This window comes from Saimiri boliviensis, chromosome 11 (assembly GCF_048565385.1).
Source record: "Saimiri boliviensis isolate mSaiBol1 chromosome 11, mSaiBol1.pri, whole genome shotgun sequence".
NCBI lineage: Eukaryota > Metazoa > Chordata > Mammalia > Primates > Cebidae > Saimiri > Saimiri boliviensis.
The window spans coordinates 67934194-67959936 of record NC_133459.1 but is presented as its reverse complement, the minus strand read 5'-3'; the positions used below and the strand labels follow the sequence as shown (position 1 = coordinate 67959936).

General features: G+C 35.5%; 1 protein-coding gene across 11 annotated transcripts in view; it reads right to left on the bottom strand.

Moving 5' to 3' along the window:
* The window catches only part of LRRC7 (leucine rich repeat containing 7), a 565757-nt gene that overhangs the window by 393169 nt on the left and 146845 nt on the right, over positions 1-25743 (bottom strand). For 2 of the 11 annotated variants that reach the window (XM_074381010.1, XM_074381002.1), the window contains one exon: positions 12638-12714. The exons of the other annotated variants lie outside the window; for them this stretch is intronic. In XM_074381010.1, coding sequence (XP_074237111.1) covers position 12638 — 1 coding nt within the window. In that variant the 5' untranslated portion in view covers positions 12639-12714. The remainder of the gene's footprint in view (positions 1-12637; positions 12715-25743) is intronic. 11 annotated transcript variants of the gene reach the window in all.

The following is a 25743-nucleotide window of genomic DNA, read 5'->3' as shown; positions in this document are numbered from 1 at the left end:
AAATGATTCTCCTGCTTTAGTCTCCCAAGTAGTTGGGATTATAGGCATTTGCCACCATGCTCCACTAATTTTTTGTATTTTTAGTAGAGACGGGGTTTCTCCATTTTGGCCAGGCAAGTCTCAAACTCCCAACCTCAGGTGATCCATCCATCTCAGCCTCCCAAAGTGCTAGGATTACAGGCGTGAGCCACCATGCCTGGCCTCATCTGATGGTTTTATAAAGGGCTTTCCTCTTTTGTTCAGCACTTCTCCTTGTTGCTGCCATATGAAGAAGGACATGTTTGCTTCCCTTCTGCTGTGATTAAGTTTTCTGAGGCCTTCCCAGCCATGCTGAACAGTGAAACAGTTAAAGCTCTTTCTTTAATAAATTACCCAGTCTCAGGGTAATATAATTGTCTTTATTAGCAACGTAAGAATGGATTAATACAATACTATTGCCATTATCCAGCTTATGTGCATACTCTTCAGCAATTTATTCCTTTTCCTTTTGGCTTAGCTGTAAAACTTTAAGTTCACTTATTTGAATTGCCAAATGGGTAATAGTATAAATGAAGTTGAAGCTTCCTTTATTGCAAATAAGTTTTATTCTCTATTAGGAAAAATTGATTCAATTCCATAAAATGAAAGAAAATGTAATTCATTTCCGCATTTCCTTGTTCATGATCATGGAAAGAGCTAGAATTTGGAGTCCCCTTTCCTTTTTCCATTTTCTTTTTTTTTTTTTTTTTTTTTTTGAGATGGAGTTTCACTCTTGTTACCCAGGCTGGAGTGCAATGGCATGATCTCGGCTCACCGCAACCTCCGCCTCCTGGGTTCAGGCAATTCTCCTGCCTCAGCCTCCTGAGTAGCTGGGATTACAGGCACGAGCCACCATGCCCAGCTAATTTTTTGTATCTTTAGTAGAGACGGGGTTTCACCATGTTGACCAGGATGGTCTCGATCTCTCGACCTCGTGATCCACCCGCCTCGGCCTCCCAAAGTGCTGGGATTACAGGGTTAAGCCACCGTGCCTGGCTGCTTCTTTTTCCATTTTCTTACACTCCACAATGGCAGATATTTTGATGTAGAAATAACTACCTAATCTGTCTTCTTCACAAGGAGTACACTGCACAGTGGGTGAAGCCAATGAACTGCAGGATGGCTTTATCCTTCCTTCCCTTGCTGCATATTTTATGGCCTTTAATGTAGCTTCATTCCTTGTTAAATACATTCTCCAGGCAATTTGACAGATGGGACTGACTTTTTTTGGTGTTTATATGGTATTTTCAAAGCAAGAACAAATCTTCCCATTTCAAACCGTTTCTAGTTAGATCTCAGTAAAGATGTTACATGATTCCCATTTTTTTAAATGGGGAGGGTGCGAGTAGGGGCTGCTGTGGGTTAAATGGAATTTAACAAACTAGAGGTTTATCCTTTCCAAAAAACCTGTCACCAACACAACTTAAACTATTCTATCAATACTTTAAAAAGAGAAATATAAACATGGCACTATATATTTTGAAAAAAGTAATACAACTGCCAGTAAATACACATCTCAGGTGATTGCCAGAAACATCTGGATATTGTATTAAGCACCTGCAGGGAATGGAAAGATACAGGGGTGATAAAAATGGCTGACATGATAAGTTCATGTTAATTCAAATCCCTCCTGGGAACTATTTTTAGATCATCCTCACACTCAGAGCTTCCATAAATTAGTTTTTGCCAAAATGATTAACAGCTTTTATTTAATCTTTTTCTATATTTATGAACACAAGATTATGGTAAGATTTCATAGTTATAATTGTATCCTGCTTATTTAGTGTCTTCAAAGGAAATGTAAAGTCCCACAGAAAATATGTAAAACCAGACTCTTCAATATAGTCAGAGAATTCAAATGACACATCAAGTCTTGGTTTATAGGTTCTAAATTCCTTAATTTAGAGCTCACACAGAAAGCCTCCTTTCTAATGAAAATTGATCTAGAAAAAGCAATTCTGTAAAGTATGGTAATTTTGCACATAAGTATTAATGGGAGTGGCTATAGGAATCCACTTAGACTTGTATTGTCCCCTATGGTACTAGTAACAAACTCAGTGAAAAAGTGAAAGAAAAGACAGCTACTTAATTGCAGGACATATAAGTAAAAGAAGTAGCTCTCTAAGAAGAAAATCTGTTAGTAAAGAGTAGGATTGGCAAAAAGATGGTGGTGGGGAAAATCTGGAAGAGAGAATTAGTGGCTACAATTATAAAAACCCCTTACAACAAAGCACTCTTCACTTTCATTTTCTTCACTCTCTCCTGGGAAGCTGTGAGGTGCTTCCCTTGCAGGATGGAATCATTCATTCTCCCAGTTGCCAGAAGGTTGGCGACCAATGACTCACAGGTGAATCCCTCTCAGGGCGCTGCACTTGACTAAAGGGAGTTATCCCAGATACATCCCTCCAACGACTAAGGCTGGTTTGAAAGCCCAGATTCCTTGCCTCACTTCGGCATAAAACTGAAGGGCTTTCCCAGCTCCAGTGCTACCCTTAGGCTCCATTGAGTCCTATGTTGCAACCTCAGTTCAAATTCTCTCTTTACCCAGAACCACCCAATAACTCTTCTGCACACAAATTTTTACCTTGGAGTCTGTTTCCAAGGAATCCAACCTAAGATACACTTAATAGCTTAACCTCCATGGTTATAGTGTTCTCCTGAACGTCCCCAAAATATCTTAACCATCAGATTCTATAAACTCAGATTTTCTTTTCTTTGCAGTTTTTTATTTAATTCTGTTATTTTTCTTGGCATTAAGACTTTTTTTCTTATGTGGACAAATTGGCTCTGGCCCTCTTACACCTTCAAATTTTAAAGAAGTTTAAAGCCAAGTTTTGCTCTCTGTTCTCTTCTTACCTTGATTTTTTGCTTTTCTTAGGCAACCTAATTTATACCCTTGGCTTTAGTGCCCATCTTCATGGTAAAATCTGAATCCACATCTTTAGCTCAGAACTCTGTGCTTCATTTCAGAAACCCACTTACCCACTTAGTATTGCTACCTGGATATCCTATGACTGTTCCTGGTAGCCATTCTCCTTACCTTCTGCCATAATTTCCATCAACCTACCCTTTACACTATATGACCAGAGGTGCCATATTTAATGACATCAATACAACTATTGTCATTGTTGTTGTTTTAATAAGGAGCCTTTACATTTTTATCTAATAAGCCTTTAACTCCATAGAGTTTTTTTTAATGGTGATAAAATTTTATGATAGTTTCTTCATCCAGTTTCTCTCAAACAAACTCTTTCCTCCTGGCAATAAAGTAGAAATAGAATGGTCCTTCAAGTCATATAGAAATAGACTGCATTATTGGTTTCCCTTTAGTAACCAAGGTAACTCAAAAAGTTGCTTACATAACTTCTCTGCATCTCAGTTTCTCATATTTCTTATAGAGATACCACAAAGGTTAAGTGAGAAAATGTGTACATAAACGTATTTTGACTTCATAGAAATGACTCGATACATGTGAATTTTACTCTTTTGCTATTCTAGCTTTCTCTAGGTTAATGGTCACAGCTTTAGTGTAAACAACTAAGAAAACTAAATATACGAACCAAATAAATGTCTATTTATAGTAACAGTGAAAAGGAATTATTCTAAAATAGCAAGTTCCTGTGGTACAACTGAAATAATTTTATTTACAAAAATTCAATAGCCACACAATTGTATATTTTTTTGGAGTTTCTCTACCACCTACAAGTATGTCTCTGTGACTTCTCAACTCAAAAGAGAAACAACCATCTTGACTGATTTCTACATTTCCTCTTTGTTCCAATCAATTTCTCACATGGTGTCAGGATTTATCTTTCAAATTCCTAGCCCCAAACTATCATACCCTTGCATAAAACACAAGCTCTTATGGGGGTGTGAATTTCATCTGTTTTATTTTCTGTTAGATTCCCAGCACCTGGTGTAGTACTCAGAAAGTAACAGATGCTCTATAAACATTAGTTGAATAAATAAATCCTAGCATTAAAAAAGCATAAATTTGTCAATTTTTTGTATAATTTTATATTTTATTCTTCCTTACAAATTGTAAGAACTTTTTTCCCAAAAATGTCCATAATATGTTTATATTTTCCTTTGAAATAAATTTGTCTAATTTAATTTACATTTATTGATTCTCAAATAATTATTATAAGCAATGTTTATTGTATATTATGTGCCATGTGTCCTGTTATTTCCTATTCTAATCCAATTCCCAAACTGCTCTCACATTTATATTTCATATGAATAGTCCCAAATCCCTCATTCACAAAGGCACATTTATTTTTTTTTGGATGGAGTTTTGCTCTGTAGCCCAGGCTGGAGTGCAGTAGCATGATCTTGGCTCACTGCACCCTCCACCCCCTGGGTTCAAGCTATTTGAAAGGCACAAATTTTATCAGTTTTGTTTGCTGCCCAACACTTAGACGGTATTAAGAGATGAGTACGATTATATCCTTTTTTTTTTTTTTTAGATGAGGAAAAAGAAGCAATGAAAGATAAAGTAATGTGCTCAATTTTAAACAGTCATAGATGGCAGTACTAGATTTTAAACTAGACAATTTAACTCTAGAACATGTGGTTTTAACCACTAGGCTCTACTGCTTCCATGACTTCTATGTCTGTGCTAGTCTCGAGGCCTACTTGCAATGAACGGAATGTTTTCATCACCAAAATTCATATGTTGAAATTTTAACCTTCAAATTAAAGTGTCAGAAGGAGAGGCCCTTGGGAGGTGTTGAAGTCATGAGGGCAGAGCTCTCATAAATGGGATTAATGTCCTTATAAAAAAAGACCCCAGAGATTCCCTTGCTCCTTCTACCATGTGAGGTTACAGTGAGAGCACAGCTGCTGATGAAGAAGGAGCCCTCATTAGACACTGAATCTGCTGGTACTTTGATCTTGAACTTCTCAGCCTCTAGAACTGTAAGAAATAAACTTTCATTGTTTATGAGTCACTCAGTCTATGGCATTTTGTTATAAAAAATCCCAAAGTACAAAGGTACGCTTTCCACTACTGTAACTTGTAAATAGAAGGGTCTCTAAATATCACATGAAACGAATAGTCATGAAAATGGAAGTTTTAATTTCCAAATTCTCTTACTAAATAATTTATGGCAGCTGTCCAGTAAAACACAACGGAAAGCAGGAAAGAACTCAGGAGGACTTCTGGCAACTTATTTACTGTCAGAATGATAAAATATCAGCTGTATGCTTTTCCTCGTTTTGATATTTTGAGACAATATTTTTCTCTTAATATGCTAAGTCTCAAATGAAGTTATACTGCTTTCCATTTATTGCCATCTCTTATCTAGGAAATAACATTTTCAGGATAGCTGTGTGAAAAATATGAAGTCATCTATGCATTTCATAGCAGATTTTAAATGTTCCCTAATTGTAAAAGTGAACTTTTTCACAATCATAGGTGAGTCAAAATAAAAATAATTAAATAATTTAGGAAGACAGACATCCTTTCATTACACACTCGGGTCCGTTGGGGGGAAAAGGGGGACGGACGAGGGGATTGGGAGGTGGGAAGAGATAGCATGGGGAGAAATGACAGATACAGGTGAGGGGAAGGAAGGCAGCAAACCACACTGTCATGTGTGTACCTATGCAACAATCTTGCATGTTCTTCACATGTACCCCAAAACCTAAAATGCAATAAAAAAAAAAGAATTATGTAACTGCTTCCAGAGAATTAAATACCAATATAAATTACATGTAGAAGAACTACATATAATTAGATAATTCCATTACAAAAACAAAAGATGTCATTTATGTTATACGCCTTTTTAAAAAAGCATAAAAATGGCAAAAACTAACAAAAATCAAATTTTTAGCTGGGGAAAATATTCGTAATGCATTTGAAAGAAAATGCATATATATCACATACAAAGAGTATATGTATTGTATATATCACATACAAAGAGTATGGTATATACTGTATATGCTATATATTGCATACAAAGAGTAGTTACAAAGTGATAAGCAAAAGCCAATACTAAAAAAATAGGCAAAGAATATCCATATGACTAATACACATATGAAACAATTCTGAATCTCTCTAATAGAAAAAAGCAACTTGAAGTAATTCAGACATTACTTTATGCCTGGCTGAATGAGAAAAATGAGAAAATAATCACAACAGACTTCTTGGTAGCAATCTGAGCAAAGGATATTAAATACATAATCCTGTGGAAATGTAAACCATCACAGCTTTTGAGTGCATTATCCATGTATTAAATTTAGAAAGTCTTATTCACTACATTATGGATAATGGGAAAAAATTGGAAGAAGCTCTGTGCAGGACAATTTTATAAAATCTACCAAAACTACAAAAAGGCATACCATTGTATATAGCAATTTTATTTCTTCTAGATATGCTTACATAGATGGAAAATAATCTTGTATATGCTCATTTAGAGCACCTATGCTCACAATTACAAAAGACTGGTTATGAAATAAATCAATACAATGTATGACACTAAGGAGCTGTCAAAAAATAAAATTAGAAAACTTTTTGCGAGCACATATGAAATTATCTCCCATATTTTCTATTAAGCAAAAAAAGGCATTGAATAGTGTCTAAATATGTTACAATTTCTATGGAAAAAGAGAAAATATACATATGTGTGTACATAGGCTTATGTATGTGAAAAATATTTCTGGAAATTTATATAAGAAGCTGGTAATGCCAGTTACTTGTCTCTAGAGAGGGAAATTGGCTGGGGATAGAGTTGGGAGAGACTATTTCCAGTTTATTATTTAGAAGCATTTGATTTTTGAATCACATGAGCTGTTACCCATTAATATTAAAGATGACTTTTTTACATGACAGTGTAAATGTACTTAATGCCAGTGAATTATACACATAAAAAAGGTTAAATGGAAAATTGTATTTTATGTATATTTTTGCACAAAATACTTTTTAAAATAATAATTTTCTTAAAGTACCGGTTTCTCAACAAGTCCTTACCTAAGGTTGTATATATCCTTTGGGAAATATAGATAAGTAAATAAGGATAGACTTAAGTTGGCTTATATACCATTATTTTACAGGGCAAAAAACTGAAAACTGAATGGTAAATTATCCCTAATTAAGGGATTTTTTGAATAAAAGTTATCCAGCTATAAAATCGAATGCAGCCATTAAAGCGAATACTTTATGAATGAATAAGTAAATTGTGGTATATTGTATAATTGCATATTATTCAGTGCTAAAGAGAAACGAGTCAATGAAAGGACATGAAGAAAACCTAAATGTGTATTACTAAGTGAAAGGGCCAATCTGAAAAAAACCACACACTGTTTGATTCCAATTATATGACATCCTGGAGATGACAAAGTTATGGAGACAGTAAAAAAATCAGTGGGTGCCAGAGATTAGGGAAGATGGAGCACAGAGGATTTTTAGGGCAGTGAAATTATTCCGTATTATATTATAATGGTGGATAAAAGCCATTATATGTTTGTCAAAACCCATAGAATATACATCACCAGGAGTGAATCCTAATGTAAACTACAGACTTTGAGTGATAACTATATGGTAGTGCAGGTTCACTGATTGTAAATACAGCACTCTTATGTGGGATGTCGATAGTGGGGGAGCCTGTAAATGTGTGGGGTTAGGTGGTGAATGGGAAATCTGTGTACGTTCTGCTCAATTTTTGCAATGAACCTAAAACTGCTGTAAAAATAAAGTCTATGTTTTTTCAAATAAAAAGAATTCTGAGGAAAAGAAAAGAAAGGTCTATACTAGTTGACATGTAAAAGTTTCTGTGATTATTCTGAAGAGTTCTGGAGATGGATGGTGGTAATGGCTGCAAAACAATCTGGATGTAGTTAATGCTACTGAACTTGAAAGTGGTTAGATGGTAACTTTTATGTTGAGTATTTTATCATATGTAAAACAAATTTAAAAATATAACCAACAACTATCAAAGGAGCAATAATAAGATTAATGACTGTTCCTAACAGAAAGGATGAAAGCTAGAGGACAATAGAATGAAATTTTTGGTGCTGAAAGAAATTCTATAACCAGCTAAAGTTTAGAAACATAGATATAAGAATTTTCAGAGAAATAAAAACAGAAAATTCATTTCCAGCACACCAGCACTAAAAGAAATCCTAAAATGACTCCTTCAGACATAAGAATATTTTCAGATGGAAACACAGCTATGCAGAAGAAATGAATGACAATGGAAAAGTAAATGTGCAGGTAAATATAAGTGGATATTGACTATATAAACAGTAATAGAAATGTTCTAAGTAATCCTTAAAAAACTGTGAGAAATGTCTTATTAATGGCACAGGATGGAGTAAAAATTTTCTAAGATTCTAGCAATATCAGGGAATTGTTAGTAGTAACTATTTATGTTAGACTGTAAAAAGTTGAGGATGAATGTGAAATCCCTAGAGCAACCACTATAAAAATAGTATAAGAATGTATATTTAATAAATTAATAAATTAAAAATGGAATAACAAGGAGTATCTCTTTAATTTTAAAATCCAAAAGAAATCAATAAAGGAGAGAAAAAATATAGGTAGGTGAGTTAAAGAAAAAGTAAATAGTAACAGGACAGATACAAACCCAAGTTTACTTTAATAAATATATATGTAACTAGACTATATAATCCAAGTAAATATCAATACTATCAGATTAGATTTTTAAAATAAAGGCTACTATAAGATGCTTACAAGAGGTCATAAATGCAAGAACCAGAAGGCTGAAAGAAGGCTGCACAAAGAAAAAACATGCAAATATTAACCAAATGTGTTGGCAGTGTTTGTGCTAAAAACAGAGTGGATTTTAAAGCAAAATGCATCATTAGAGATAAAAAGCAATATTTTATAATGATAAAATGATTAAGCCATAAAGAATGTAAACACTAATTGTAGTTATCCTTTGAGTGGTTTTTAAAGTGATTTTTACATTCTTCATTATACTTCTTTATATTGTTTGAAATTTTTACAATAAGCGTGAATTATTTATATAAACTGAAATAAAACAATAAAGTCATTTTTTACTGTAGACAGAAAAAGAAATAATGCAATACAAAGATTTAGGCGTAATCCCTTTCTAAACAGAAAAAAGTTTAAAAAGATTTAGTGGTTATTATGCTCTGATTACAATTTTAAAAATTAAGTCTATAATGCCAGGTCAAGAAAAATAAAAATAGCACTCACTAATGAGAATCAGGTGGAAAATCACACATGACAGTGTTATATAATCTCATTTTCTTCTTAGTCTTGTCTATTTAAGGATTACAAGATAGATAATTCAGAGTGTATTTTCTGCAAGTAGATGATATAGGAGTACTTAAAAACAAAAAGAATGTCAAAAGGATCTAAAGAGAGCAAGCACTGATTCATTCATTCATTCATTACTTATGAGTACCTACTTTGTGCCAAGTACTGACTGAAATTATTTCTGAGGCAAATATAATATTTGTCAGTCTAATGTGGGAAATTACTTTTGAAATTATTAGGTGGAATAATGATAAGTCACGCATATTTGATGGGATTACTCAATACTAACACTTCTTTAATATACATTACATTGAATTTGCTATTCAAATTACGGGGATATTTAAAGTGTTTATAACAATGATATTCTGAATGATATTCTGAGAATAAGTAAATGTGATTTACAAAAATAAAACCACCCATAGATAAATTTGAAAAACAAAAACGAATCTTTGGGATTGATATAGGAAGGAGATAAAGAATGAAGATGTTGAAGAGGATTCAAAAACCATTTGGCATCCAAAGTTGGATTAGCTCTGTTGGGGTTCCTAATCACTGAGTAAATGTAATATCCAAAAGCTTTTTCTCCCTCAATCATTCTCCTCCTAGAATTTTCAGGCGCATTTAACACTGTTGACCTCTTCGAATCTCTCTGCCTCTTTGGTTTCTTTTAAAAACAAAACAAGGACACTGAAAGTCAGTTTTCCTCTTATTTCTAACTATCAGTTTCTGTGGCTAATTTCTCTTTCTTCGAACAGAATTTTCATGACTGAACACTGACGATCCTAAAAATTCTACCTGTGGCAACGTTTCCTTTTACTCAGTACACGTTTTTTTTTTTTTTGCCTGACAAAATTCTGGCAACTTCAATCACCGTCTCTATTCAAATAGATCAACCCATGCTTCATCGAATCCCAGAGCTCCAGTTCTGCATTTCCACCATCCCTGTGATCATCCCTTATTTTGCTATGCAGGAGGCACACGAATGTCACGTTCCAAACTCAAGTTACCATTGTAATATCCTCTATTGAAGTTAACTGCCATTTTTTTAGTGTTTCAGGTCTCAAATAATGGAATCACAAACCAGTTTCTGTGGAACTTGGTAATGAAGATATTTCTTTCAAATCAAGTTTCTTCTCTGTCTCTACTGCAACCACATTCTTGAGCCTGGCTTACTACAAGCCATTAATTTCTTTGTCTCCCAGCACCAAACTCTCTCCCTGCACTCTAGTCTCATCCTGCTACCAAGCCAGCCAGGCTGTATTTCTTCCTTCCTTCCTTACTCCTCCCTCTCTTTCCTTTCCTTCCCTTCTTCCTACCTCCTCCTCCCTCCCTCTTTACCTTTCCTTCCTTCCTTCCTTCCTCTCTTTCTTTTCCTTTCTTTCTCCACTTTCTTCTCTCTCTCTCTGTCTCTCTCTCCTCTCCTCTCCTTCCCTTCCTCCCTCCTTCCTCCCTTCCCTTCTTTCTTTCTTTCTTTTTTTTTTTTTTTTTGAGACAGTGTCACTCTGTTGCCCAGGCTAGAGTGCAATGGCACGCTCTCGGCTCACCACAACCTCTGCCTCCCCGGTTTTGAGCAATTCTCCTGCCTCAGCCTCCCAAGTAGCTGGGACTACAGGTGTGTGCCACAACACCCAGCTAATTTTTCTCTTTTTAAGTAGAGACAGGGTTTCACCATGTTGGTCAGGCTGGTCTCGAACCCCTGACCTTGTGATTCACTCACCTCAGCCTTCCAAAGTGCTGGGATTACAGGTGTGAGCCACCACGCACAGCTCTCTCTTTCTTTCTTCCTTCCTTCCTCTCTCTCTTTTTTTCCGTCCCCTTCCCTTCCTCTCAAGCCTGTTTTTAAATTCTCCAAATATTTTTAATTATGGCTTTATAGAGTTCCTTCTGAGTTAAAACTGATATCAGCTATTACCAAGGTATCGATAAATGCAGTTTTGCAATTTTCCCTCCTTCAGCATGAAGTTAGCCCAACTGAACTGTGAATTTTTAAGGTGTTTCCTTTCCACCCCCTCATAGGATATGCATGTGTCACTTTATGGCAATCTAAGATAAAGAGTCTAATTTTATAAATCAAATACACTAAAATCTAATAATTTTCATTATAAAAATGTTTTTCATTTCTATTGAGTTATTGCTTAGTATTCTTCTTATCAAAATGTGTGGTTCCAATTGTATAAATATTTTGTCGAGTTTATCTGAGAAGTATTTATCATTCATGACCTGTCATTCATAAAGCTGTCAAAGAAGAGTGAAAAGGAAGAAACTTCTGTTGGTTTATATAATGCTTTTGGAATCTGTAATGTTAAGCAATTGAAACACAATTTTACACATTTTCTGTGGTTATAGAAATATCTACTACTATAAATATTTAATTATAAAACATTCATGCCCACTATCTTGATGATGGATACTGCCATCATTTTGTATACATTTTTGTTCAAATGTATATTTTAATCATCATTACTACTGAATAAGTCCTATTAAATTAAGAACTAGCTGTATTAAGTTATATCTTGAAAAAAATGTATGTATATATGTATATATACATGTCAAATCCATTTTTAATTGCAAACTTAGTTCCCTTCTCCATACTAATGAAATATTCATGTAAATACTTTCTAAAATCCTTTCAGCTTTAATATTTTCTGATTCTATTACAATCTGTAAGATAAATTTGTGGAGAAAGAATCAACTCTGACCACTTTAATATGGAGCAATGAGATTTTCAAAGATTCTCCTAGCTAGTCAAATAATCTTATTTACTTTTCTCACATTCTTAAGTTCATTTTTTATCCATTTATCTAAACATTGCATGCTTTTATCATTGAACCTCCAATTTCATTTCTTGAAAATGTCAGGAAATACTGATAAATGCAAAGCTCCCGCTTTGTGCCTAGATTTCATTTGATATCACCTTGAATTTTTGAAATGTAACCTTCAAAAAGGAATATAATTTCACTTTATTTCTTAAAAGCATTATTATATAATAATAATTATTAATGGCTTATGATAGGAATCAATGCATTTACATAGTGAATAAATATGTCACAAGACTTAGGGAGAATCATTTACTCTTTCTATGATGGAATAAGTATTGAATTAGGGGCTCGAAAAATAAGATCTCAGAGAGGATACAATACTTAAGTTCATGTTTCCTGTGAATGGAATTTCATTATTATTGACAGAAAAGGAGTTTCCTAAGATTCATAGTTACCAAGTTGCTTCCTAATTATTTTCCTGATGTGATATAGGTTAACATGAAAACTGCTAAGTATAAATTTAAAATTACAAGACTATTTGGTCATTTAGAGTAAAATTCCCATAACACTATTGAATTCTATATACTTAAGCATAGTAAAATAACATAGTATCTACTTGCTAGTTATTCCTGTCTCTGCGGACTTCTAGGTTGTGACCACTTTGACTTGCATTTTTTTTCATGTAGCGGGCTCCTTTAAAAAAAAAGAAAATTTAAAAAATTTTAATTAACTGCAATTATAAATTGACAAATGCATCTAAATGAACATAATAAGCAAGAATGGAATGTGAAGAGCTTAATCGGATGCTTTCCTAATTGTCAAGTTACATATCCTATAAGAATAATTTCATAAACACTACCACTAAACAATAGAGCTGTGGTTATATAAATCCAGGGTGGAATAAAAGAGTGATACTGTTGTCTAACCTTCTTTCTTAAAGCAATACTTTGATACCTTTAAGCAAAAATGCTTTGCATAGTGCTTTTCCTTCTTGTCTATTTTATTTCTGATAACTAAATAATAAACGTAAAATGCATTTTTTCTTGTCTTGAAAATTACAAAAATTTTTAAAAATTTGTAATTTAGATTCATACAGGTTAGAGTTGCCTTCTCCTCTAATTATTCTGAATGAAAAAATTTTGCATTCTTGTTATTATATCTTAAACACTGATTTGGTAATTTCCAGTGGTCATTAAAACAAAACTAAGTGCTTTGACATTGTTATCACATGTGCATATAGTCATAGCTTAATGTATTCAGTATAACTAAATAACCGAGCCTGAAATACCCAAATGCATTTGCAATTAAGTGTATTTTAGAAAAGTGACTTGCATGAGTCTGATGGAGATATACACATTAACTTGATGTTGCAATTTGCACTCTATACATTTATTATCCCATGGTTGATATGGAAAATAAGAAAATGTACTTTAAATTTATTAATTTGAATACTCAATATAAAGTCTTTATATCTACATCTATAAAACTCAAGACTCTTTATATAATCATTAAATGTATAAGCTAGGACTATAGGGAATTTCCATTTATCAGTGGGACAGAAAAGTATCTAGTTCATGTCCAGAGTCAGGCAGGGCCTGGTATGTCTTAAGGGTCATAAAGGGAGTCTTAATTATCATTATTACTTAGTACAATGTTTCTCTTAAAAATTTTAAAAAGGAAATTAAAAAAAAAACAGAAACGTCAAGATCTACTTAAGCCATTTTTACACAGTATGACTTAGGTACTAAAATCTTTTCTTGAATTTGAAACTCTAAAGGATATTTGGGAAACTAAAAGCTACAGTGACAATATATAAATAGCAGGTAAAATGCTGAAGATTATGTTTAATTGATACAATTCTTTTTTTTTTTTGAAGACAGAGTTTTGCACTGTAGCCAGGTTGGAGTGCAGTGGCACAACCTTGGCTCACTGCAACCAACCTCTGTCTCCTGGGTTGAAGCAATTCCTCTGCCTCAGCTCCCTGAGTATCTGGGACTACATGCCCAGCTAATTTTTTTTTTTTTTTTTTTTTTTTTGTATTTTAGTAGGGATGGGTGGGGTTTCACCATGTAGGCCAGGATGATCCCAATCTCCTCACCTTGTGATCTGCATGGCTCGGCGTCCCAAAGTGCTGGGATTACAGGCGTGAGCCACTGCACCCGACTGATACAATTCTTTATTTACATAAAATGCATAGTCATAGAATCAATAAAGCTTAGCAAATTGTGTGTTTAAGCAGAAATAATTTCCTCATTATAAATACATTATTAAAATGAGATAGAAATTACTGTTTTACCGTGGTAAAAATGCTCCTTCTAGTCTTGCCACTGTCCACAGAACAAAAAAAAAAATCAGATTCCTAATCTTGGCATTCAAGTTAAAAAGTGATTCTTTGCCCCTGACATTACTTGTAACAGTTTTTCAATATGTACTTTATGGACCAGTAAGATCGAAACACCTGGTGGAATCTTCCCCACTCTGGGCCCCACTTCATCTTTGTTCATGTTGCTCCCACACTAGGACCACCCTTCTACTGATTTCTGCCCCTGGTTTTAACACTCCTAGCAAAGTCTAGATGATGAGCTTCCTCTTCCAGGAAGCCTTTCCTGATTCCTTTCAATTGTATGTAACTTTTCGCTGTCCTCTAAATTGCCATTTCTCATTCCCTTCCATAACACTGTTCAATAGATTCTAATATTTTCCATCACATCAAATGACTAAACTGTAACTATTTCACAAGCCACTTTCCTCCATGATTTATCTTTGCATTTCTACAAATTTCAGGATGATATAGTGTAGAGTATAAGAACTTCATACTTTAAAAAAGTTTGATAAGTATTGCTTATTTATTAAACTGGACAAATTTCTGTTGGTAAATTTCCTCCTAGAGGGAGACTAGATGTTGGAAAAATTCCTCAGTATGTCTTGGTGTAGAAGAAGAAACAGAGGCGTTGAGTGTGTCTGGGAGTGGCAGAAGGAGAATCTCATTCTGGGATGAAGGAAGGCCTGGAGAGCAAGGTGAATTGGTGTAAGGCTCTGGACATGCCATATAACAAACCTCTCTGTATATGATTCCTTTTGCAAATTCTACAAAATATTTGTTATGAGGGTGCTGGATGAGTTTAGCATTGGGATTAATAAAGAGACAGAATAAGAAGAGACAGAAGAAGAAAGTCCCAGGAATTAGCAAGATTTACTGGGTATATTTTCCAAGCAAAGCTCTTAGGTGTCTGATACACAACAAGCATTCGGCTATTGTGACTAACATTTTGTGACTGGAAATTCTTATTTGGGAAAAGGGCAGTATTAATGTTAAACAATTCTGTCTGTTCCCCAGAATTCAAACCCTTTGATCAGTTTCATACCAGATGCCATGCAGATTCCAACTTTGTGTAATTCAAGTAACTAAGGTTTAGCTGAAATGACCATAAAAGTACTCGAAAATTAAGGAAACAGCATTCAACAGTCTCATTAAATACAATTTGATATAGCATAGGCTTGCAATTTAGAAAACAGGAATCAGCGGCCGGGCGCGGTGGCTCACACCTGTAATCTCAGCACTTTGGGAGGCCGAGGCGGGTGGATCACGAGGTCAAGAGATCGAGACCATCCCAGTCAACATGGTGAAACCCCGTCTCTACTAAAAATACAAAAAATTAGCTAGGTATGGTGGTGCGTGCCTGTAATCCCAGCTACTCAGGAGGCTGAGGCAGGAGAATTGCCTGAACCCAGGAGGCGGAGGTTGCAGTGAGCCGAGATCGCGCCATTGCACTCCAGTCTGGGTAACAAGAGTGACACTCTGTCTCAAAAAAAAAAGAAAATTAAAAAAAAAAAAAACAGAAAACAGGAATCAGCTAATTTAATTTCTTTTTCTGTAAAATGGCAGAATCATCAAACTTAACATCTCATAGTTTTTTAAAACAATAATTTAAAATAAGCTCTTTTTGTTTGTTTTTGAGACACAGTGTCACTTTGTCATCTGGGCTGGGGTGTGGTGCCACAATCATGGCTCACCCGTGGCCCTGACCTTCCAGGCTCAAGTGGTTCTATAAGCTCAGCCTCTAGAGTAGATAAGATTACAGGTGAAGGCTACCACACCTGTCTAATTTTTTGTTTTTGTTTATTTTTTATTTTTTTTTGTACAGGCCAAGTCTCACTATGCTTCCCAGGCTGATTTGGAACTCCTAGGCTCAAGTGAGTTTTCTGCTTTGGCCTTCCAAAATGCTGGGATTACAGGCATCAGCCACCATACCTTGGCCTAAAATAAGTTCTTCTTAAAAGCAAAGACTCTCTGTAGAAGAAGGTTATTTGTTATTATTTTTTATTATAATAGGTAAAGTTATATGCCTAAAATATATTATTGCAGTAGTGATCTCTTAAAAATAAACTATTATATTCTTGTTGCCCATAACCTTGTTATTTTGTTGAAAACAAAAAATGCCCCTTCACGTTCAGGCAGATTCACCATTCAGTACACTGAATGGAATATGTGTCTGAATTTAGAACAATAGATTTTTGTGTTACGTAGGCAGTAGTTATTATTTTAAGTATAAGTAGACTTGCTTTTCTGCCTCGCAAACAGCTGAAGTTGGGCCTTTCCATGGCTAGTGCAATATGGACATTATCACCCTACTCCTTCATACAAGAGAAATAAAGCCAGAAAGGCACACATACTTTTAAACACAGCAGTTTATTATTCTTTCATGAGAGACCAAATGCACTCAGTCACTAGTGCTAGTACATTTTTAATGCTGAAAGAAAAAGTAAAAAGAACTTGGGGTTATAACAGAGACCAAAATACCAGCCTTCATGGGGTGTGTGTGTGTGTGTGTGTGTGTGTGTGTGTGTGTGTGATGGAGTCTCACTCTGTCATCCAGGCTGGAGTGCAGTGGTGCCATCTCGGCTCACTGCAACCTCTGCCTCCTGGGTTCAAGCAATTCTCCCTGCCTCAGCCTCATGAATAGTTGGGATTACAGGCACCCACTACCAAGCCCAGCTAATTTTTATATTTTTAGTAGAGATGGGGTTTCACCATGTTGGCCAGGCTGGTCTTGAACTCCTGACCTCATGTGATCTGCCCGCCTTGGCCTCCCAAAGTGCTGGGATTACAGGCGTGAGCCACTGCACCTGACCTATTCTTTTTTTCTAAATAAAATAAGATACTTAAAAAAATTAAATTTAAAGAGAGAGAGAGAGAGAGAGTGAGAGAGAGAGTGTGTGTGTGTGTCTGTGTGTCTGTGTGTGTGTGTGTCTGTGTATTCTTTTTCTCACTGTCCTCATTGGTCAGGGGTACACTTGGCTAAGTGACTGAGCCTCTAGGTTAAAGTATATTTTAAATGACTTTATTAAAGAGCTTATGAAAGTATTGTCTGAAAGCCTTTTGAAAGGCTCCTTGCTTTGGGCCGTAACTCTTTTTTGTGGCATTTCTGGTTCCTAGATTTTTAGTTGAAATTTTTGAACTACGATTTCCTCATACAGTGCTTTGATTATATGTAGATGATGACACAAGACCCCCACTCACTGTGCATATTTGGTACATGCTAATTCTCACCAGCATGTATTTCCCGAGCTTTCTCCATCTTTCCGTGGCCCAAGCTGCGTTTCACCCCAATTTGACCTGCTTCTGACATGCTACTCAAAAGTGGAAAGTACTTGTTAAAAGTCCTTAGGGTATAAGCTCCTACTTAAAACATGGCTTCTCAAGAGCAAAGACTTTGTTCAGTTATGCTTATTATCAGTGTTTATGACTCTAGACACTGTAATATTTATCAAGTGTTGCTATAGCACTTGAGCCATGACTACATGGTAAATAGACCAGATTTGAATGCCAAGCACTACAACTACCCAGCTTCACATTTCAATTATATTTAAATGAAATTGCCTAATGCAAGTGTTTAAAAGTTCATTAAAATTAACCTTTTGAATCTAGAGGCTGTAGTGGGCACTCATGATAATACTATAGTTTTAGATTTAGGTTTCAATTACTGAATAAATGAAAAATTCAGGGGATTTGAAAGGTCAAGGATGCTTTGAAACAGATATTGAATTGGCTAAGAACTTTAACTCAAGTCTCATGGTCAATGTTCTCTAGTGTTTTTGTGGCATGATTACTAATAGTCATTGATTATTTAGTGCCAACAGTGTGCTAGGATCTAATGAAGTACAGGCACTGTACATCAAAGAAGTGTGATAAGCTTTACTCCAAGCAAGAATTATGATAGAGATCATATTTAGATTGAATTACAGGTTTGTCAGAATTTTTAAATAGCCAAACTCAGTTTACCATTTTAGGAAAAATTACACCACAGCCATCCTCAGCAAGTGAGAATTTACTATATTTTGAAGGTCACTGATATCTTCAGAAAATTCATTATTTAAAAATCAAATTTGTTGTCACATCTTACAGATGCCAAGCCTATAAGAATAAGAGTTGGAGGGCTTTCCAGAAAGGATGAGGCCATACACTCATCATTGGACTTGTAAGATCTGGGTGGGCGAACATTTTTGCATCAAAGGCTATGAGTCACTTGAATTTAAAAGCAGGTCTTTAAGGTCTATACATAAATGTCTTCAAAAACTAAAAGGGAAAACAGAATTCCAAATTGAGACTAAGTTCTTCTGGTTATCTAGTCAGTGTGGGCTCTAAGATGCAATATGAATAAGCCCCGCAGAAGAGCTTATCTCTGAAGGGCAGGGATCTAAAGCAGATTTAAATATAGTCTGAGAAGTGATATGGTGGAGGTGTACACATTGTACCATAGGAATCCTGAAGAGGGGCACTCAGTACTATCTAGTGGTTCAGAGAGGGCTTCTGATGGGTCACTGCATTAAATATTCCAAGCATTTTATACACTTTATTACATTTTAATTAAATTTCAGGGAACAAAACCAAGATTCCTCAAGTTTCTTTCATGCACATGGTTTTGCCTTAAGCCCAGTAGGAAAAAGACAGAAAATAAAAACAGCAGAGACTGTAGGTATCTATAAAGCTTTCATTGCTACCTTTAAACATGTATCCGTCTCCAAATCTGTAAAGTCTAAAGGGAGGAATAGACAGTACAAAATTCGGGGCAAGAGAAGGAAGCTCTGAAGCTGTAGTGAAGACTCTGAGCTGAACTGAGCCACTCTTTCTCTGCTCTGGGTCTCCTGTCTTGACTTTTCGCGATCATCCCTACCATTATCACAGGAAGTGAAACTTAAAAAGTCTTGCTTCATATATCCACTTACATAATTATTTAAGTCAATAATTTTTCCTCATTATTACTATAAACGATGACTCATACTAAATATTTCTTATGCATTTTTGAAACAGAAGTTAAGTCATAAACTCAAAAGAGGCCTCAGAGAGTCTATCTTTCCTAAAACACAACTCCCTATCATACAGAGTATTAATCTTTGTAATGATTCTGTTTGCTAGGCATGTACCTTTATTCTCTTTTCATAGATGTAAAACCTGACTTCAGAGTCAGAGAGCATTCATTCATTCTTTGAACAAATTAAGAGCTTCTATTTGCTAGGCGCTATGGGGCTAGAGAAGACTCTTGTCATCAAAAACCTCATAGTCCTGACAAAAACAAAGCTGTGTTCACCAAACCAATTTTTCTCCCCTAGCATAAAAGAAGATTGGATCTTTCTGTCCCCACTTCCCACTGCAGTTAGACTGGGGCCATGTGACTGAAAGTTTGGTCAGTGATGGGTGAACATAATAAAAAACATTTCTAGGCCTGGCCCTGGAAAAAATATAATCTTGTAATCTTTTTTTCCTCTCTTTCCCTGGTAAGCTGCAAATACCCAGTTGGCATAGCTACAAAGGAGAGCCTCCCAATCTGCATTCAACTGTGACATGAAGGAGAAATAAACTTTACCATGTTAATTTGGAGCTTAATTTGTTACTACCACAGCATAGTCTATTCTTTCTTGTCTACTATAAAGTTTCATGAGCAAGACAGACACTAACCAAATAGTTACAGAAAATACAATTGCTTTGAAGGGAACAATCTGAACTGAAGTAACAGGGAAGACTTATTGCAGTATATTCGGTAAATTTTCAGAACTATTTAATCCCCACCTTCTTTATTTCTGTAGAAGGAATATACCAGTGATGTTGGCTGGGTTTGGCTTTGTGACTTGCTTTAGTCAACAAAATAGGTGGAAGTAATAGTGGACCAGTTCTTAATCTATCCCTTAAAACGTCTTGTGTGTTTCTGCTCACATTGCTTCATTTCTGCCACACATAAAGGTTATAAAATAAACCTGTCCAGGTTAGCCCACTGGTCCTAGGAGGAAGATGAGGACATACGGGGCAGAGTTATACCAACAGAGACTCCAGACATGAACATGCACATATGAGATCAGCACAGCCATTGAGTAAAGTTCATCCTGACCATCAGGCCCCAACCAATGATCACACATTTGGCCTAAACAGATGTTCAGTATTGTATACCACAGAAATTTTGTTATTGATATACACACTATTACAGTAATAACTGATTCAGATAAAGACCTCAATGAAGTGGTAACATTTTAGTGAATACCTCAAGGATGAAAGGGATTTAAATGCGAAGAATATTCTAGGAGAAGAAACAACGTTTGAAAAGGGCACTAAGGTATGTGGCATATTTTGAGGAAATGACTGATGGTCAGTATGCCTGAGCCTAATGAGCATGAAGGAAGGTGGTTCAGCAATAGATGGGAGAGATCAGACCCTGAAGATTCTGATAGGAAATTAATTTTTAAAATTTACAACAGCCAATAGGGACTTTAGACTGGTGAAGGAGTGGGAAATGAATTGGAAGAGAAGACAGAAATACTTGACTTGAAAATCCACTTATATATACAGCAAACAGATTGTTTTACTTAGGTTTTATGCATCGTATGTATATATTGTGGCTTTAGGGTGTTGATGGACATCAGAAGCCTTTCTCCATTTCCTCTTGGTACTTCTAGGAATGCCAGATAAGAGCAGGAGGACTGGGAAAGCTCTGACCAATTTTACTGAACATTACAGATCTCTTAGTCTACTTTTGTTAGCCTAATAGTGTGTATAAAGGATACCAAAGGGTTTCTTATACCACCCCTTAGAAACATGTGGTCCAGCAGAATATATAATGTGCAGTGAGGGATGCAGAGAGTCATAAACTGACCCTTATAACTAAGTGACACCTGCATCTCACCTTGGTCTGTCTGGGTCTTTATTGTATTTCATTAGTTCTAAAGCAAAGTCTGCTTTCTCATGAGTCTCTATGACTCTAGCTTTCCCTACCTCTAAGACTATAATCTAGTCTAGAGATGACTTTCTAAAACATTTTTGTTATGCATGTTTGACTTGGGGGTGGGGTAACAAGAGTGAGGAAAAGGAGAACTAACATTTACTGAATGCATATTTTATTCTAGATACTATCCTAGGTGATTAAACATTGTATCTTTCTCTGGTGGGTTTCCCTTGCCTCAGACTCTGCCCGAGACAGAGTTGAGAATAAATAATTTATTTGAGAAGGAAACACCAATAGACAGGAAATACCGATAAAAGAATAAAGAAATAAAACAGGGAAGGAAAGGAAACCAGAAATGGGTGTGTAATAAAGCAGATTACCAATTTGGGTAACTGAGGCTCTATTCTGCTGGCCGATGTTGACAGACAATGTGGAGTATGCCTCAGGGTGACCCAGCAGAGGGTAAAGAGTGTTGGCTGTTTATTCTTTTACACCCATCTGTCAATCCTGGAAGGCTGCATCTCGGGGCATTCACTCCTCGGTACTTACAGGTTGCATTGAACACAAGCTGAAAGACTGTTCTCAGGCAGATATGACAATGCCTGCACTTAGATGCCATGGTATGACTGGAAGAACAAGGATCAAATGGACATGGGAGGATTCTCAACAGCTACAGAAACTCTTGCTTATTTACTCCTCATTAATCGTCGTCATTTTAGACCCTTAATTCCCTGACTACTCAACTTAAAGACACATCCTACCACACTCTTATCACTTGCTTTTTTCCTTCTTATCCCTTATCACAATTGTTTACTTGGTAATTTTATCCTTTTTTATATATTTTTTGTATTTGTCATTAGACTGTGAGCAAAATAAGGCTAAGAAATGAGTTTATTTTGTTCATCAGTGTCTAGTACAAAGTAAGAACCACTTGCTATTTGTTGAATCAATGAATAAAAACATCTCCATGACATAAGTAGTGTGTTCTTCATTAATGGGTGGGAAGCTATGGCCATATTGGTGATGACAGAATTCTAATATAGGTAAGTCTGACATAAATCCCATACTCTACCATAGTGTGATAATGACATGCTGTGTTCCTCCTTCCTGCCTCAGAAACTCAATTTTCTATTTCCTACATCATTAAATCTTAACTCCTCTGCCTGCCTTTCAAATCCTTCCATATTCAAGGTGGCTAGATTAGTCTTAGAGCTTTAAAAAAAGCGTCTTCATATAACACTGAAAGAGATCTGAAACATCTGTACTACATTTCCGCTCTGGAGGACTGCAGTTGAGTGACTGATAGGGTGGTGTTTTGCTCATAAATACAGTGATTCCTCAAGGAGAAAAGCTGCTTAGCTACATGGGAATGGTGGAGGAACATCGTGATTCCATACTCAAAATGCCCCATGGGATGTAGGGATGTGTGTGAACTATCAAAGGCTTCAGGAGCCATCCCATAAAAAAAATCACCTGTGTGGCAGTTCATGGAAAAACAGCAGCAAAATCCATACGTGGCCTGGCATACCCTGATTCTGCCGTCTGGGTTACAGACACTCAGTCAGTGACGAGCAGCGCAGAATAGCTCCTAACCAGCATGGGAAATGTGAGTAGCTGGCAGAGGGGCAGGCGGCAGGGGAAGAAGTGAGCTTCATGATCCTTCTCACAAATGAAACAGTAAGCCAACCCAGGACTGTGAGTGAGTCACCTCCTTACCTTCCAGTCCTGATGATATTTGCCTATGGTTCTTCCGTAGGAGAAGAGCGTACCAGGGGGATCTTAGGCCCCGTGAAAATGGAGAAGGGGCAAATAGGTGGAACTACTCCAACCCACTAAGCTCTCCTAGAAAACGGGAGTCAATTATGCAAAACACTAAATGTGCCTCCAGAGCGCCTGTTTCTCCAGCATCTATTCATCTGGACCTCCACAGGCTGGAGGAAGTGATGTGTCAGGCAGCCCCCTAAGTTATGGACTTTTCAAAATTTATTCCAAAACTGTGAGTTCAATAAGAACAACAACAACAACAAAACATATACAAATTCATTATAGGATGAATGACATATTTCTTAAGGCCATGTGTGAAAATGACTTGCAGATCGCTTATTGTCAACAATTCGTTTACTATGAGAAAACAGTGTGATTTAGTCTCTAAAAACTCCAATGTTAAAAGGCTGCATGAATGTGAATAATTTCTAGAGCTGTCAGAAGGGTGGGTGTGAGTGACGGGAAATGCTAGACTGTTTCTGAAGCCAAAATGACTGGAACACTCAAGAGTAACTGAGGATGGGACAGCAAAATTCCTTTTATCCATGTGCAGGTGAGTGATTTTGCTCCAGATAGTTGGATGTAAACAAGAACCACCAAACTATGTAAGCAAAATGGAACCAGTAAGGTTGAAGCTGGAAACCAAAGAACAAGAAATAATCCATATCTACTTATATTTGCTAAGGCTGTGTATATGCTTTCATTTACATTATTTCATTTAAGCTTCAAGACAAAACCATTAGCATGAATACAGAGCCAGCCAAATGCATGAAAATAATTCAGCATTTAATTAGGCAACTAAGAAATTATCAAAAGAAGAGTGCACGCTGTGTGCTAAGTTATAAATTCATGTAAGAAATAATTAGATAATAATATGACCATTTCTATTTTTGAAGGGAAGATGTGGTAGAATGCACTGATGGAACAAATATATTTGAAGCATTTCTCTGTACTATCAGGCTCATCTGTATGGATGTAAATTAGGTCATTCTAGTCATGCCCAAAATCAGAGTCTAGGAGGTCTGGGGGATAAATCACTTGAATCATATAGCACCATCTCTAAGAATTGATTTTTTCTCCAGCCCAGTTGCTGAAATGGACTGCTGCAACACAGATACCAGTTTTACATAGTAGCTGCTGAAACAACCTGCAATGACTCTAGAGCTAGTTTTACCTACCATCCTCACTTACCAGTCAGAGCCTGCTGGCTCCCAAAAGCTTCACCAATGCCAAGATTTCTTTCAAAACACTTCTCTTTCTAAAAAAAAACTCTAAACCTTTCTTTGTTCTTCAGACATACTGAAGATAACCCTAGTCTGTGTGAATGCTCCGAATTGCAAATCTATGACTTTCAAGTAAATTGTTTAATTTGGAGGCCTATCTCTATATTTTATTTTGACTTCAACAGAAGGATTATGCTTCCTGTCCCAATGAGATTAGCTAGGCAATGCAACTCACTTTGGCTAATGGAATACAAGACAAGAAGAAGCTTAAAGAGCTCTCCTGTGCTTCTACCAGTGCACTTTTCCCTCTGTGGCAAATCACAGCTATGGGTTTCATTTTCCTTCTAGATTCTGGAACAAAGAGAAGGCAGAGCAGAGCCCTCACCAATATGGAGCCAAGTAATTATACTGAAAAAGAAAGTTTTGTTGTAACCAGTAAGGTTTGGGGGTTACTTATTATTGCAATGGTAAAGGTTACATAAAAAGAAATGGGTAACAGTGTCTTTCTAATTTTGGGACATTTTACAAATGAGAAATTGAGATAATGAAGAAAACTATTTTATAGAAAGAATTTTGGGATTACTGTAGAAAAAATCTATAAATAGTATTTTTAAGTGTTCATAATATTTAAAGGAATTTGGTCTTAAGGTATGAGAACTTGTGCTTACAAATGAAATGATAAATAAATTATTGAATTTGATTTGTAGTTAAAATATGTAGAAAACTTTTATATCATAGGCTGATAATAGTATTGTAATGATTAAGTTAATTTGAAATTTACTACATTTATACATAAATTTATTAGATTTACAAGAGTGGTTTTAGTCCTTGGGAATATTTTGCTTGTCACATCTGAGCTTGAACTACTTAATAAATAGAATACAATGTATTAGATTTATGAAAATAAATAAAAATTTTAACAAAGTCTGGAAATAATAAAATTTTAAAGTAATTATTAAAACTTATCATATTTATAAACATATTTATAATAATCCAATATGTTCCCTGTAAACATACTAAAATTCTAGATTTCAGTTAAAAATGTTAATTTTCATGAAATAAAAATTAAAAATTGTGAATAGCCATAAATAGTCTTTACTATGCACAAATGCCACTCTAGAATACTAAAAACTTACAACAGAAGTCACTAGGAAGTAGTAATACATTTCCTATTTTGTTGATGAGGAAATGAAAGCTTGATGAGTTATTCCTCAAGATCAGAAGAAATTTAGTCTACATAAGTCACCTAATCAAAAACTGTGCACATATCATGGGCTCAGTAACTGCTTACTGAACTAATAAAGTGTATACACACAGAGACATTTTATTTTGTTATAATTATATTTCCTTTTATCTCCTTGAAAAAAATTCAAGAGACATAATAAAAGATAGATACAAACTAGTTTTAAGTTAAAAAAAAAAAGTCTTTTATAACCGGTTTTAAGTTAAAAAAGAAAAGAAAAAATACCTTATCATAAAACTTATATATCTATTGTGACTTAGCACCGAGTGTATCTTTGTAG